The 16,692-nt window shown below is 36.6% G+C and overlaps 1 protein-coding gene across 4 annotated transcripts in view; it reads left to right on the forward strand.

The window, feature by feature from the left end:
- Positions 1 to 16,692, forward strand: part of SLIT2 (slit guidance ligand 2) — a 357,600-nt gene that overhangs the window by 289,986 nt on the left and 50,922 nt on the right. For all 4 annotated transcript variants that reach the window (XM_013061510.2, XM_013061511.2, XM_004762698.3 and 1 more), the window contains 5 exons: positions 2,245 to 2,313; positions 5,140 to 5,211; positions 5,712 to 5,783; positions 7,807 to 7,878; positions 10,959 to 11,122. In XM_013061510.2, coding sequence (XP_012916964.1) covers positions 2,245 to 2,313; positions 5,140 to 5,211; positions 5,712 to 5,783; positions 7,807 to 7,878; positions 10,959 to 11,122 — 449 coding nt within the window. The remainder of the gene's footprint in view (positions 1 to 2,244; positions 2,314 to 5,139; positions 5,212 to 5,711; positions 5,784 to 7,806; positions 7,879 to 10,958; positions 11,123 to 16,692) is intronic.

The following is a 16,692-nucleotide window of genomic DNA, read 5'->3' on the forward strand; positions in this document are numbered from 1 at the left end:
AAGCAGCTCTGATAAACTTTTGGCAACATGGAGCGTAGGTAATGAGTTGCAAGAAGACGTCACTTCCGTTGTCAGAGAACTTATATGCCTATCATGTGCAGTTCTGGGAATCCTAATTTGGTCCTGCATTGAACATTGAGGGGAAAAGAAGGTGTGATCGTGTGATCTTAGCACTCGTACACAGAAGGTCCCTCTTGAATTGGACTGCTCTGAAGTGTTCAGCTTCTGCTGCCAGTCACAGCTGTTAACTGACAAAGCACTGATTTGTGTGTGTGTAATTAAATACTTAATTCTTATTTTAATAAGTATTTATTTTGAAAGATTACTCTCCACCCTGCTAGATGCCTTCAGAGTATTCCATAGGCAAAGCATTGATTCTGGGAACACCCCAGCCAAGAACATAGCACTCAGCGTAACCAGATCATCTTTCATGCAGAACCCCTTCTTTCTAACTGGCCCATACCTTAGTGCTTCTCCCCAATGCCTATCCAATAATTTTAAACCTTCTTTAATTTCCTTATTAAACTATATCTGAGAACCTGCTTGATTCATATCCTGTTTATGCCATCTATATGTCTCTTCTGTCAGACAGTTGAATCTTCAATCTATTTCTTTACAAAGTACTTACAAAGTAATACTTTTCTAAAGAAACATGTTACAGAGATGAGGAAAAGATTAACTCATCTCTTGTGAATTCTAGTTTTACCTCCCCCAGAGCTTATTCTTAGAATCATACCAAGTCAGCAAGATCCTTCTCTACAATCACGTATGTGTGTGTACTAGAAAAATTTCATTGCGTATTATATTAAATTATTAAAGAATTTGGCAAAAATGAGGACATATTAGTGGACAATTTTGAACAAGTGGTATCTATTATTTTTAATCAGTTCCATATAATTTCCCTCTTAGATTGTTTTACGTAAACATCCATAGTGCACATTCTGAATCCTTTTAGCTTTCTGTTATGACATTTTCCAGAATAAAGGAAGAATACTGAAGTCTATGGGATTATGCTTCCCTCTAGTGGTACCAAGAAATACATAGGGGGAGTTAAGAAAGGAGTCAAAGAAGAAATACAAAGGCAGAAAATCTGAGCAGGCATAAATTAGAAGTCATAACATATATCCGCTTCTTAGTCCCATATTTACTACACATTTTGATGAATTGTACCTTTTATATAACTTTTTTTTATTTTGAACTATTTGAGATAGACTTTACCTGAGGCAATTTCTCAGCTACTTCTATATCCAGCAAAAATACTAATCACCTCAACCTTAGATCTCAAGATGGGCCATGACACTGGGGAGCAGGCGCCCTCTGCCCACTGGACCAGAATCATTTGTGGGCACATCTGTAGCCAGATAGCCCACATTGCTGAAAGACATCTTACCCTTCATTATCTATATTCTGGAAAAATACAGCCTTGTTTGAGATGGAGTTTATTTTTCTTTTTGTGACATTATGGACAGAAACTAAACTATTCATTTATTTTTATGCCTTGCCAATTAGCCCAGTGTCTATCTATTCTCAGATTATCGTGCTGACTTTAATCACAAAAGAAAACTTCACATATATGTGGTTATGTGATTAGTACTTTTACATGTATATGTTGTATTTGTGCCCTTGATAAAGGTTGTGATTTTCTATAAAATCATGTAAAATTATTATCACAAACCAGAAACACAATGGTTAAGAACTATGTTTAGGTCATTTTTAACTGAAATCTAATTCTCATTCCTAAACATCTCTTTTAAGGCATCGATTGGTCCTTACTAAGTGTATGAATACACATTAATGTGGCGAAGAGTGGTCTTGCCCTCAGTAGTAAGGTTCTGTCAGTAGTAAATGCATTTCATGGTATTGTCCCCCCGTAAATTCAAGCAGACTGAAGACTGACTGAAAATATGGTCGGTTGAATGAAACTTCTTGACTCACAACTGGTTGGATACATGACTCGCCTCATTACATAAGCCACAAAGAACTGGACTCACCAACCTCTCCTTGGTTTTATAATTTACACTAAGAGATTACACTCTCAGATAATTCTACTGGATTGGATCACTGAGCTTTTTCTCCTTTAATTCTTTTAAATACCAATCCCAGGTAGAGAAAGCGTGATGATGTCTTAGAGCCAGAATTCAGAGTGCTTCCCTTGCCTCAGTTAAGGGTGAAATTGTGTCAACTGTTTTGTGCCACACCATTGTTCCTTTTAAAAAAGATAATATTTTTTTTCCTCGTTTTTAGGTATCTGGATGGAAACCAATTTACATTAGTGCCTAAGGAGCTCTATAACTACAAACATTTAACACTTATGTAAGTAACATATTGCATTTATTTCATCTTTGACTTACTCTGGTTCACCAAAGTCGGGGTAGCAAGGGGCAGAAGATTGAGTGCACCTTTCAGATAATATAAATCATTTACAGTTAGATGCTTCCCTCCTTCCTTATTGTGGTTCTGGATCACTAGCTTCCCCTTCAGTGAATATCAGTCAGGCAGTGGCACATCTTAGAGAAAGGACCTCCTCAATTCAATGTACAAATATGGTAAAGTATAAGTATCAGAGAACTACAGAAACGTGGTGAATCCGGATACTTCTACTTATAATGAACATGGGCTATTTGATGACAAGCCAGGAAAAGAAAGACAGAAAATAATACCTGTATTTTTCTTGACTTTAAGAAAAAGGTTGTGGATGGTAATAAATTTACTGAAAATGTACTTTATTAGGTCTGATTTTCCTATATGATATGCTCTAAGATATGGACTTCCAGTATTCAAATTTAATTTTATAAAATTCATTTTTAGTTACACAGTATTTAAGTAAACTTGACAAAGATGCTGACATTCTGAACATAAATTTCAGACATTGACTTTTTTTTTGCTTTGCTTTGATGCCCTTGTAAAATAACATCTCTCTTTTTCATCTTTGTAAATGATTTTTTACGTGGTAATACAAGATTATCTTTAAATATACCAACATTTTGATCTAGTTATATACACAATATTTATACAGATACAATCGTACTGTATATAATGTCACACTTAGAGTAGCCTTGCTAATAATTGGTAAAGCTTCTCAAAAGACACGCAAACAGGGCGCCTGGGTGGCTCAGTGGGTTAAGCCGCTGCCTTCGGCTCAGGTCATGATCTCAGGGTCCTGGGATCGAGTCCCGCATCGGGCTCTCTGCTCGGCAGGGAGCCTGCTTTCTCCTCTCTCTCTCTGCCTGCCTCTCTGCCTACTTGTAATCTCTCTCTGTCAAATAAATAAATAAAATCTTTAAAAAAAAAAAAAAAGACATGCAAACAAAAATAAGCAACAGGAGTCAATATAAAGGGAAATACTTTATTTTTAGTTTAAGTCCTATCTGATTTTAGAGTAAATATGGCTGGCTGAGGAGACCAGTTTCTAGAGTTCATAGAATAAGGAGGCTGATCCCTAATTAGTGAGTTCTAGAAATGTAAGTCACAGAAAATGTTACATTTCTCAATGTAAACTTGGCCCTAGGAAGGTTGTGGTTAGTTAAAACACTGTTAATCATTTTCAGTTTCTCTTAAACATGTAAGAAAATCACTTTGTACAAAGTATGTAGGACTGTTTAAATGAAAAATGATTAAATTAAGAAAGAATATCCCCTAAGATGTCTTGTTCTGCCTCTCATTACGTACTTACTAGCAGCAGGAACTGATTACATACATTTTGTTCTGTTAAATAAACCATTAAATTGCTTCAATTTCCAGAGGGTCACTTCAGCAGAATTGGGTCATTTGTGGGACAGTATGCGATTATTTAAAACCAGTTTGGAAATGAAAAATGAGCATTTGTAGATCCAGAAATGGCTTTACCAATGACTCTTTATGCTACTCTAGGCGAGTAACTGCTGCTAATATAGATACACTTATTTATTTTCTAAATCCAAGGATAGTACTTCAGCAGCTGAGAAGATGGATCATGAAGCTCCTATGTTGTATAGGTTCATTTTACTGATATTTTGGTCATTTTCATAAAGGAATATATAATCTTTGGCTTTTCTGCATCTTACGTTTATTTATTTATGTATTTATACATTTTGCTTTAGGAAAAAAGTAGTGAATATACATATATACTGTGATCATCAACTATGACCTATAATTTTTCATTTATTCATAAATCTTCCTTTTATTTATGTATTTAGCATTTAGCAGCAGAGAAAAATCAGTGACTATATACATATCGCTCTATGACTGTGTATTTATATACTCGCTCATTTTTGCATTGTTGCCAGATAAATATATATCATATATCATATATATATACTAATAGCATATATATTAGTATATATTACAATATTCCATTTTATTACAGTTACATTATGTATTATGCATTACATTATATATAGTTACAGGTATATTATATATAATATAAAGAAGATCAAGTTCACTGAATATAAATTACAGCTAATAGTACCAGTTACACTTAGCTATAAACAGCCACATAGCATTGGTTAAAAAACCCACATCTCTCTTATTTATTTATTAATTCAACAGATATTTATTGAGGACCCGCCTACTGTGTGTCAGTGACTTTGCCAAGGGCAACATTTTTCATTATGTCTTTGCAAATGTAATCAAATGGATGCCCTTAGTTACCACGTTTGGCTATGTGTACCAGGGAGCATGTGTATCTGGGAAGCTAAAGGAGATGCAACCAATGGAAGGTTCGAGAACAAAGGTTCATTTCTCACATATAAAACGTGTCCGTCGTGACTGCCTCCCATGTCTTTGTCCTGGGACCAGGACACCGATGCTGACTGTGGACCGTCACAAGTCCTGCAGAGGAGCGAGCAGAGGGAGATGAAGGAAGAGGGAGCTCACTCTAACCTTCTGTTAAGTGAAGCCTGCAATGGTGCCCACACTTCCTTCACTGGCCAGAGCAAAACACCATCACTTCTAAGTTCAACAGGCAGGGGCATGAATAATGACGACTCCTCTAATCTATCTTAGGGCATCATCCAGGGTTTGGTTATTCTCAGGTAAAAGCTGTGTGCTATATAACAGTGCCACTATGGCTGAGTGAGAAGAGCCTTCTCTAAGAATCACTAATATTTCACTTTCTCTGGTAACAGAACACTCCATTTGTTTCTTTTTTTTCTCTCATAGAGACTTAAGTAACAACCGAATAAGCACCCTTTCTAATCAGAGCTTCAGCAACATGACCCAGCTCCTTACCTTGTGAGTATGAAAATGTGGTCCTGAGTATTTATTAATTCACTGGACAAAATGCATTTTCTAGGCACTTGGACTTTCTCCGTTAACAAGGCAAATAGAACCTGCCCTCAAAAAATATAAATACTATTGGGAGATATGGACAAAAAAAAAAAAAAAAAAAAAACCAGAAACAAACCTTAAACAAACAACTATAGGTTCCAGAAAAGAAACAAAGAATAATTTATGTTTGTGGTGGGCTTGGGAGAGATCTTTAAGAAGTCCATCAGCTGAGGGAGGGAATAGCTGAGGCACTGGCATCCGCAGGGCAGGAAGCATTCTAGACTACATTTAGAAAGAAATATGTTGTATTACTGAAAACACAAACAGTAACAAAATACTGTACATCAATATTCCCAGTTTATAAAATGCTAAAGCAACCGTTTTCTTAACTGCTTTATTTTTAAAATGACATTTGGCCATTTGGGGATATCTGAGTAAAACAAATCTGCTGTGTATGCTTTCAGAATTCTCAGTTACAACCGTTTGAGGTGTATTCCTCCTCGAACCTTCGATGGATTGAAGTCTCTCCGATTACTGTAAGCATCTTATGGTCAACAAAGTATCTCTTATCTCAGGCATCTGAGTTTTGGTTTGGCTTTTTTACTGATTTAGGTAATTTCAGACATTTTATGATTTACTACAAATTTGTAGTAAATTTGTACAAATTGCATCTTTTTCTGATAAAGGCTCAACAGCCTTTATCTGAGCAACACCAGGTTTTTGTAGTGGTTATTTATTTGGTAATAGATAATAGTAAGATATATGTCTTATAGAGATTCAGTTAATTTTGAACAAAATACAGGAAATTTAATTTCTTTAAAAGTTACGTAATCAATGAATATGCTTTTACTGTTAAAATGTATTTTAAATATATGCAGTGAAACATGATCCCCAATCACAGTCCCCTACCCCAGAATTAATAAACAGTTTTATGTTGTCTTCTGGTCTTTTTTTATTTGCATTTGTTTTTAGATGCTGTTATGTATGCCCACAGCTATATACCTTCTAATAAGCATAAATGGGATTTGCGCTTGTTCTCTCATCAGCGAATTTTTATTTAACAATAGTCCTTAGCTGTTCAACTCGTACTAGACTATTCTATAGGGTGAAGGAACCATAGCTTATCTAATCATCCCTACCTTTAACTATCATGTGATGGGTTTTGTTTTTTGGTATTTGGGTTTTTTTTTTTTTTTAGTTGTTTGGTTTTATTGTTGTGTTTTTTAGAGAGGGGGAAAGGCAGAGGCAGAGATTGACTCTTATGCAGGTTCTGCGCCCATCACCGAGCCTGAACAGGCTGGCTCTCACAATTCTAAGATAACCACCTGAGTTGAAATCAAGAGTGAGACACTTAACTGACTGAGCCACCCATGCATCCCAAAGGTCATGTGGTTTGAGTCCACAGATTTTCCCTATTCCATACAGTGCTGGAATGAACATCCTATACATTCTTCTTAGTGTCCAGTGTGTTGTGAGGATACCAAAAGTAACTGTCAAGTTGTCCCCCGAAAACAAGAATTTGTCAGTTTACAAACTTATTTTCCATGAACTCTGTTTTAATAGAGCATGATTACAAATCACTCTGGCAAATGTTGAATGGTATTAATTCTTTCATTTTTGTTGTATGACAGAGTACCTATTTTAATGGAGTACCTGTTTCAAACCACTCTGGCAAATATGGAATATTAATAGTTCTGTGACAGATTGAACATTATTTTCCATTCCTGTTTTAATTTGAAATTCTAATAACTGGAGCATTTGTGTTTATTTTATTTTTTTATTGATCACTTGTGTTTTTTATTCCATGGCCTCATCATATCATTTCCAGTTTTCTAATGAGTATCTTGTCTTTTCCTTATACATATCTTTATGCATCTACAACTTGATTCTTTCAGGTCTTTTTACAAAGGAGTTAATCCTTGTATCTCATATGTCTTATAAATATTTTCCAATCTGTTCCTCATATGTTATCTTTCATTTTATGGATATATTTGGTGTTGTCAAAAATGTATCACTCTTTTCCTTTATGGGTTCTGAGTTTTATATGGTACTTTGAAAGCCTTTCCCAGGGTGTCTGGGTGCCTTCAGCTCAGGTCATGATCCCAAGGTCTTGGGATCAAGTTGCACATGGGGTGGGAGGGGGCTCTGCTCAGTGGAAAGTCTGCTTCTCCCTCTGCCCCTACCCTCTACTTCTGATCTCCCTCTCTCTCTCCCTCAAATAAACAAATAAAATCTTAAAAAAGAAAAGAAAAGAAAGCCTTTCCCATCCTATATTTACAAAATGGACCTCTTCTTTATTTTCTTTTCATATGTTTTTGTTTTGTTTTTACATTTAACTTCAATCTAGAATTGACTTTATGCTAATGATGTGAAGTAGGAACAAATCTTTGGTTTTCCCAAATAGTACCCAGTTACACCAAGACTGTATATTAAATAGATTTTTTCTGTACTGATTTAAAATGCTTATTGTAAACTAAAGTCTTACACATGTGAGAATTTCCTGGACTCTCTAACATATAAGAAATTTAATACTGCCTTTTTTTTTTTTTTTGCTTTTAGTTCATTGCATGGAAATGACATTTCTGTTGTGCCTGAAGGTGCTTTCAATGATCTTTCTGCATTATCACACCTGTGAGTACCTAGTTCATGAATGTGGTTTAAGATCAAACTCACACACTCCTCTGCCACCTCTCCTATTGTCACATGAGATGTGGTTGACTCCATTTTGATAGAAAATGTGAAGATTTTCAATCCTGATACAGGACCTTCTGCAAGATGGCCTTCGCTTATCCTTTCGGCCCTTACTCTCCGTTAGCTATAATGGAGTTGAATTCTCTTTGCTTAGCTAAAAGTGACTTCTTACAAACACGGCTCTCCAACTTCCTAGCTATGCCTTTTCTCTTAATGTTCTCAGATTCTAGAATACAAGCTCCCTTTCAATTCTGTCTGCCCAAACCTTGTATTTTCCAGGTGACATTCTTATGCCCTTTATGAAGCTTATCTTGAGTTTCTCAAACTGGATTTATTTATTGAGCAAATATTATTCATCACTGGCTATGGCACCATGGAAAAATAAATTAGAGATGGCTTAAGAACTTTATAGTATGATAGTGGGGAAACGGCCATATGGTCATACTGGGTGAAATATTTTTTTCTTTACTTTGTGCTCTGCGTTATAGTAGCCTGTTTATATCTCCTTATTTTTGGAAAGTACAATAAAACAACATAAAAAAACATAAAAATGTATCATACACTCTTTTGGGTCAAATATTGTTATTCCATTATTTATAGGGCTAGAGTTGAGACCATGGAAAACCTGCAAGGAAGATCCAGGAACAGATTTAGGATATAAAACTTTAAAAAAAAATTTTTTTTTTATTATGTTATGTTAGTCCCCATACAGGACTTCATGAGCTTGTGATGCAGTGTTCCCTGACTCATTGTTTGCCTGTAACACCCCTCCCTAAAACAGCCTTAGCTCAGGGCCGGCTTGGTGCCCCCTGGTGGCAAGTGTGCTTCAGATTAAATAGCAGGTGCTATCAGTTGCCTACCAGCTCCCCAGAAATCTCCTGCCAGATTTTCCCTTGGCTTTGTCCTCTCCTCCAAAACCTACCAAATCCCAAGAAGATACATTTAGACAATTGAGAATTGGGGATGGGCAGAGGATAGGATCCAGTAGTCAATTATGCTATATCTGAACATGCTTTATGGGGCTCTGTCAATCACTGTAGGTTTTGTGTACATCTGTCTAACAGACTCCTTAATGCCTACTGTTAATGTATCTCTCACTGGGAGAGTGATTTGCAATATTAAGAAGAAAGTAGTCATTCTGCTCGTGTTCAGCTGATTTATCAGAAAATGCAGCTGAAGGAAGGTGTTCCCTGAGCCAAGCTGAACATTTCCTCCAGTGAGCATCCCCCCAACAATAGGAGCAGTTTGAACCATCCCTGCCATGTGTCTTTCTGTCCTGTATTTCTTTTGTGCATTTGTCTTTGATTCTCTAGATCATAAAGAGCTCTGCTCCATTCACTTTTCCACTGTGTCCCTTCACATAGGAAGGACTTAGCAAATGTCAGTAGAGATGACATTAAATGACTCCAAAATATCCTTTTGCTCATTTCAATTTAGAAGAAAAGTGTGAGTCTGAGCATAACATTTACTACAGTCCAATTCTTGATTAGAGTTGGAGGTGAAAACTGTTGATAATATAAGGTATTAATGTTTTACAAGTATATTTTGGAACTTTCCTCATGACAGAACAGGATGAATTTTGCTTGGACTATAGACCTAGAAGCATTGCTAATCCCAAGGTAATTATAAATCAGAATTAATCCATTTTATTATTTAGCATTTATATGTATTTTATTTTATTTTAATTTTTAATTTTTTTATAAACATATAATGTATTATTAGCTCCGGGGTATAGGTCTGTGAATCACCAGGTTTACACACTTCATAGCACTCACCATAGCACATACCCTCCCCAGTGTCCATAACCCCACCACCCTCTCCCTACCCCTCTCCCCCTGGCAACCCTCAGTTTGTTTTCTGAGAGTAAGAGTCTCTTATGGTTTGTCTCCCTCCTGATCCCATCTTGTTTCATGTAAACTTTTCCTACCTGCCAAACCTCCCACGTTGCATCTCCACTTCCTCATATCAGGGAGATCATATGATAGCTGTCTTTCTTCGATTGACTTATTTCGCTAAGCACAGTAGAATTAATCCATTTGAAATGCCACGTTATGCATCTGCTACTTGCGCCAAGCTTGGTAAGTTTACAAAAGCCACAGGTTGACTTCTCTGGCCTCAGTTTTTCAGTCTCTGTAATGGATTATTAATACTGTTGACCTCGTAGAGTTGTTGTTTAGGGTAAAGTGAGGTAATTCATATCAAGTGGCCCAGCACAGTACCTGCATTTTGGTGCAATAAATACCAGCTATCATCTTGATGACTTTTTCTATCGTGGCTACTGCTTATGGGAGTGGGAAGCCAAGTTCGAAAATAAAGGACTTTGTAAAGGGACAGACATCTGGTTGAAGGTCCAGATCCACAATGGTGAACTAGCTCTGTGTGTCTTTATTATTTCATGCCCTTTCTTATCTCGGTGCCTTCACACTTAACTGGTCCTTTACCACGAAACATCCTTCCCAACCTTTTCCACCTCCTTGAACCTGAGGATGAAAAAGCTCAGACTTTTTAACCACCAGTCTCCCAGAAAAGTTACCCTCTCTTCACAGTCATCTCACATAAATTTTTACTGTAGCACCTCTAATGCAAATTATTTACATGTTTGAGAATGTGTTAATCACCTTCCCAGAAGCAGTTCTTTGGTGTTAAAATAATGTATTATTTATATTTGCGGCCCCCAAACCTGGCATAGTGATTGGGTCCTCAGTAAATCATTAGTGAATGAAGGCAGTATTAATCTGTGTGTCGGGTATGCTTGTACCAAAAATAAACCTGTCTCTGCAAATACAGGAACAGCTTATAGAGCCCAGGTCAATTCTAAGGCTAGTAACTAACCCCTAAGTCCCAGCTGCACATAATTCAGGAAAATGGGGAATCCCTGATGTCTCTATTTTCTTCTAAATTGTTATCCATAAATCTATAGGGATTTTCTCCTGAGCGTCACTTTGAGTTATGCTCCTTTAGGAAATAACAATACATCCATGCTGTGTGTGTGTGTGTGCTTCTGTGGTGTTGTTTTCCAGAGCAATTGGAGCCAATCCTCTTTACTGTGATTGTAACATGCAGTGGTTATCGGACTGGGTAAAGTCAGAATACAAAGAACCCGGAATTGCTCGCTGTGCCGGTCCTGGAGAAATGGCAGATAAATTGCTACTCACGACTCCTTCCAAAAAATTTACATGTCAAGGTATGACTTTTAACCATTTAAAGAAAAATTCCCTGTATTAATTTTAAAGGAAAGACATGGCTGCTAGACCTCAAAGGCACAACTGAAAAGCCTTTAATAAATAATGACTAATGACTGCTTGCACAGGACTGAGCAGTTACCAGAGGAGGCCAAGTAAAGAACCAGGCTTTTCAAATAAACTGCAGAAGTAATTAGTTGAAATGTCTAAGATTTCATTAAAATATATGGCAAAATGAAGAGTACACAATTTCTGGAAGTTTCTCTCATAGCCTCTAACAAGTACAATATTTTGCTTTTGGCTTGTCTGAACGTGTGCCCTGCTCCCAGGGCTGCCAGGGCCCTGTGGCTTCCTGATGCCAGGTAAGGAGAAGCAAGCCCTCCCGAGTGTTCAGGCCAAACCCTCTGACTCGCCTCCTATGTTGATGTGAGTGTCTATTGCTTGTTTGTATCCCTTTCTTTTCCCTTTGTTTTATGTATCTGTGGATTCTAAATAGTGCCTTAGTAACAAATACTTTCTCTTCTCTTATTACAAGAGTCATCTATGCTTTACATAGAAAATCAAAATAGGAAGATGTTAACAATAACAAACAGTATATGCCTTCAAGAACTAAAATTATGTATCAGTCACAATACCTAGAGATAACCCCTATTGAACTTGATTTTATTAAATGTTTTATGTATAAAACTAATTCCCAGTATTGTGGAGGTTGAGAAGTATACAGTACGTTCTTGCTTCCTAAGGCTTGCAAACCTAGCTGAAGAAAAACTTCCCACACTTAAACATTTGAGGTAGGAAACCATCTAAGTAGGTCATAATGTGCACTGGGTCATGGTGTGAGTTTCCAGCTTCCCATTACAATAGTTATATAACCTGAGTTTAATAGCTTAGTCAGCCTGTACCTCTGTTTCCTCATGTGTATGCAGAGATAATGGTAGTACTTATGTGAAAATGTTATTTTTAAGGTTAGATAAGTTACTACATGTGAAATTAAAAAAAAAATGGTAAAGAAGATGCTGATGTCACAGAAACAAGACAATTGTAGATTGCAGGGGTGGAGGGAAGGGGGAAATGGGGAGAGAGATATAGGTTAAAGGGCACAGTCTTTGTGATAAGGATAAGTTCCGAGGATCTAATGTTCAACATCGTGAGTGGAGTTAATTACATGGTATTATGCTGGCAAGTTGCTGAGGATAGATGTGAAGGGTTCTCACCACAAGCACACAGAGGTTAACTATATGAGGAGCTAGATATGCCAAATACCTTGATCTTATTAATCATTCCTTAGAGTATGTGTGTATCAAGTCACCATATCGCGTACCCTTTAAGTGTATACAGTTACTGTCAATTACTCCTCAGTACAGCTGGGGGAAAAGATCAATGGAATTAATATGTGTAAAACACCTTGCCTTGCACACAGTAAGCACTCAGTGACAATTTTATTATCATAGCACTTTAGAACACCAGCAACACTGTGATGTAGGACAAGCAATGTTTTACTGATCAAAGAAAGAATTTCCAAAAACCATATTCCCTCCAAGCATTTTTTTTTTTTTTAAATAGCATCTGAGGCTTTTTCATAGCTGTAAATGGCTGCAAAAGATGTAGTTTGCAGCGCATTTTAAGTACTGACATTTTGAAACAACACTTTTCCAGGGGCGTCTGTGTGGCACAGTCAGTTATGCACCCAACTGTTGATTTCGGCTCAGGTCATGACCTCAGGGTCGTGAACTCAGGGTTGTGAGGTCAAGCCCCAGGTCAGGCGTCCTACTGGGTAAGGAGGCTCTTTAGGATTCTCTTTCCACCTCTGCCTCTACCCCTCACGGCCCTACCCCTAAAAAAACAAAAACAAAAACAAATACAACAAAAAACAAAAAAACTCTTGTTATTCTTCTAAATGTATTAGATGGAATCTAAATATCACAGCTAATTTAACAGAGACAAAAACAAGATTCTCTGTAGATTTCACACTGTTCTTTTACTTGAACTTCTGTTTTTTTTCTTGAGTTTCTGTTTCCAGTACCTTGGAGAATCGTCTCATTTTTTTGCTCCAAAGGGGTGTGTGTGTGTATGTATATATGTATATATTTAAAAAATTTGAATTTTTTAAATGTCCAAAAATCTTTGAGTTTTGAAATTTTTCTTAAAATTGAATTGCTGTTAATACCCATGCACCATTGCTTGGGACATCATGATTATTTATCAGCATGTTAATGTTTTTTTAAAAATTGAGGGATGCCTGGGTGGCTCAGTGAGTAAGCACTTACATTGGGGTCAGGTTATGATCCCAGGGTCCTGGTTGCGAGCTTCAAATCCAGGTTGTCGCTCAACAGGGATCCTGCATCTCTCTCTGCCTGCCACTTCTCCTGCTTGTGCTCATTCTCTCTTTCTCTCTCTGACAAATAAGTAAATAAATAAATAAATATATAATACCTTTTTAAAAAAACTGAAAGCAAACTTCACTGGAAATGCCTCTCTGGGATTATGTGCATTGATTGCAAGAGGTTTTGCAGATAACTGACATTTTGTGATATTCTTTTGTAACTACAGTTGTTTCTTTGGGGCAGTGCCCCAAAGTTTCTAGTGTGTTGTTAAGGCATATCATTGTTTTGGAAAGTGCAGGAGATTGTCAGATGAGAGGCAGGGAAAGAGAATCTGACATTAAAACTTTCCCTTGGGCATCTTCATCAGGCAGATGTGTTTTAGAAAGATTGTATGGGCAAATACAATCTGTATTTACAAACTGTAAACTGATTTTGTTATATTTCTCTGTACCCAGGGAAACTTGTTTTCTCCTTTCTGAAAAAAATGCTGGTGCTTATGTATTTTTCTCAAAGTTTAGAGTTCCCTGGAGATATTTCTTTAAACAATATTTCATGATAATACAAATTTGAGAAAAGCTACATACTTGCATTCGATTCTCTGACAGACATTGTTCACAATCTTTTATTACACATTCTCAGAAGTCCAATATATACACACATACATAAATGACTTTAACTCAAGATATAGTTAAATGATCTGACCTTTTTCTTTAAATTAATTTATTTATTTCAGAAAGAGCGATTGAGCATGAGTTGAGGGGAGGAACAGAGGGAGAGGGAGAAGCAGAGTTCCCGCTTAGCAGGGAGCCCGATGCAGGGCTAGATCCCATGACCTTGAGATCATGACCTGAGCTGAAGACAGATGCTTAACTGACTAAGCCATCTCAGTGCTCTGACTTTTTTTTTTTTCCTTTAATAGCATCTTGTTTAGTTCTTAGTGTGGCGTGAATGGAAATATGCTTGAGGGAATATTAATCTGGATCAGGGATGCATGATAAAACTTCCTGCAGTGATAAAAATGTTCTGTATCTGCACAATCAGACACGATAGTCACTGGCCATGTACAGTTGCTGAAAGGTAGCTAATGCAACAGAGGAAGCAGATTTTTAATTGTATTTAATTTAGATTTAACCTGGAAGTGTCAGGCACAGCTCCTGGCTCCCATGTTGGATAGTGTGGTTCTACAAAAGCTCAGAGGAAGAAATGGTGTCAGAGGAGAGTGGTGGTGAAAAGCTGAGTGCAGGTGTATCTAAGCCAATCATTGGGGCAGGCTGTCAAGCGTGAGGAGTATGCCACAGAAGCAGAGCTGTGTTGCAGGAGAATGCTGGAACTGTGATTCAGTTTAGTATCCATGAAGTTCTCATGTCAACAGGTTGTCTCTATTTCAAGCCATACCATAAACTGGGTAGCAGACCACTTGGGCGTAGGGCAGGTGACAAGACACGCAGACATGCAGAACTCACCAAATAGAGTCTAATTGCATTTGGCAGACTAACTTTGCTCAGTTTTTCTATACTGAATATATACTTTAATATACTTTTAGAGTGATAGCAAATATTGAAACTCATAATGCCCTTTGCCATCATTTCTTGGTATTTGTCAAACTATTGTGAAGCTTCATTGTCTTAAGACTCTGCTAGTTGACGATTTTTGACAGTTCAGATCGCATCTTTGCCACTACTACTGTAACTACTGCTGATAATAGTAAATAATTACTAACAACAGCTTATATCGAGGGTTTGCATTATGCTGAAGATTTTACTTATCTTTTGTAATCTTTGTATCATTCCTAAAGCAAATACTGTTATTTTCCCATTTTGGAGATGAAAATATAATTCGGAGAGATTAAGTCATTTGTTCAGCATCACTCAGCTGCTAAGACAAGGAGCCAGAGTTTTAGACTCACTGATTCCGGTGTTTACCACTGAACTTTACTTTATAGTTTTCAGTAAGAATATTCTCAATACAAATCAAAATAAAGAAGAGTGCCATTTTTCTATTAGAACATACTTAGAAAATGAAAAATTTGAATCACTTTCATATGCTTTGCTAAAAGTATTTATTCATAATAGGTGGGTTAGTAAAAGTCAAAATACTCTAATCTGCTAATTAAAATAATTCACTCTAAGAAATCTACTGAGTACTGAGTTTTTGAGCTAACAGGCCTTATGAGCTTGAAAGCAGTAAAATGACACTTCTTTAAATATTTTATAATTTGAGTTTTTAATATTTTAACTTTTCCCATAGTTATGCCAGTTTAATATGTTTTATTTTATTCATGAAAAGCATGTAAGTACATGTTCCTAATATTAATATTTGTAAATATGTAATTTCAAATTACCACAGGAAGATAAATATCCTTTAATTGAACCCATGTTTGGGGCGTCTGGGTGGCTCAGTGGGTTAAGCCACTGCCTTCGGCTCAGGTCATGATCTCAGGGTCCTGGGATCGAGTCCCGCATCGGGCTCTCTGCTCAGCAGGGAGCCTGCTTCCCTCTCTCTCTCTGCCTGCCTCTCCATCTGCTTGTGATTTCTCTCTGTCAAATAAATAAATAAAATCTTTAAAAAAAAAAAAATTGAACCCATGTTTATATAGCTATGTATAAATATAATTTAAATGTTTTCTCTGCTAGGAAAGGCTAGGCCATTATTTTGAATAATATATTCAGTTAACGATTTTTATCCTACATTTTTCAGAGTATTTTCTTTGTGTTAAATATCATAGATTCAGGGCACAACAGAAATAAATTAACGGGATGAAGTAGATTATCAGAGAATATTTAATTAATACCCAGATTAGAACACTCTTGAGTGGGTAGTAAGTGGTCACGACTTCTCTCGACAACCCAAATTTCCAGTCCATCTTTTAACTATCACGTGATGTTAGAATAATCAAGCAGTCTGTAGGGAAACAGAGATTTTGGCCCTCCCCATGGAATGCAAAATATTGTTAATTTCTGATATTCTTTTTATTGCTCTTGGTTCAAAAAGATTTAGCTCTATAGACAACTAAAGTTGTTCACCTTTAATTTGATAGACATTTATTAAACACTTAAATGTGCCAAAGAGTGAAAAGTCTGGTGGAAATGAATGATATATTCCTTCTTTCCTTCACCAAATATTATGTGAGTTCCTGTTAAACACCAGGCAGAGTTCCAAGGTATTAAGAATCTAGTGTATGTTGTAAACAAGACATAGAAAGATGCTTGTCTTCATGGAGTTTATAGTATACTGATAAATACATTTAA

The sequence above is a fragment of the Mustela putorius genome, unplaced genomic scaffold, assembly GCF_011764305.1.
Source record: "Mustela putorius furo isolate JIRA1106 unplaced genomic scaffold, ASM1176430v1.1 tig00000083_pilon_pilon_pilon, whole genome shotgun sequence".
Taxonomy (NCBI): Eukaryota; Metazoa; Chordata; class Mammalia; order Carnivora; family Mustelidae; genus Mustela; species Mustela putorius.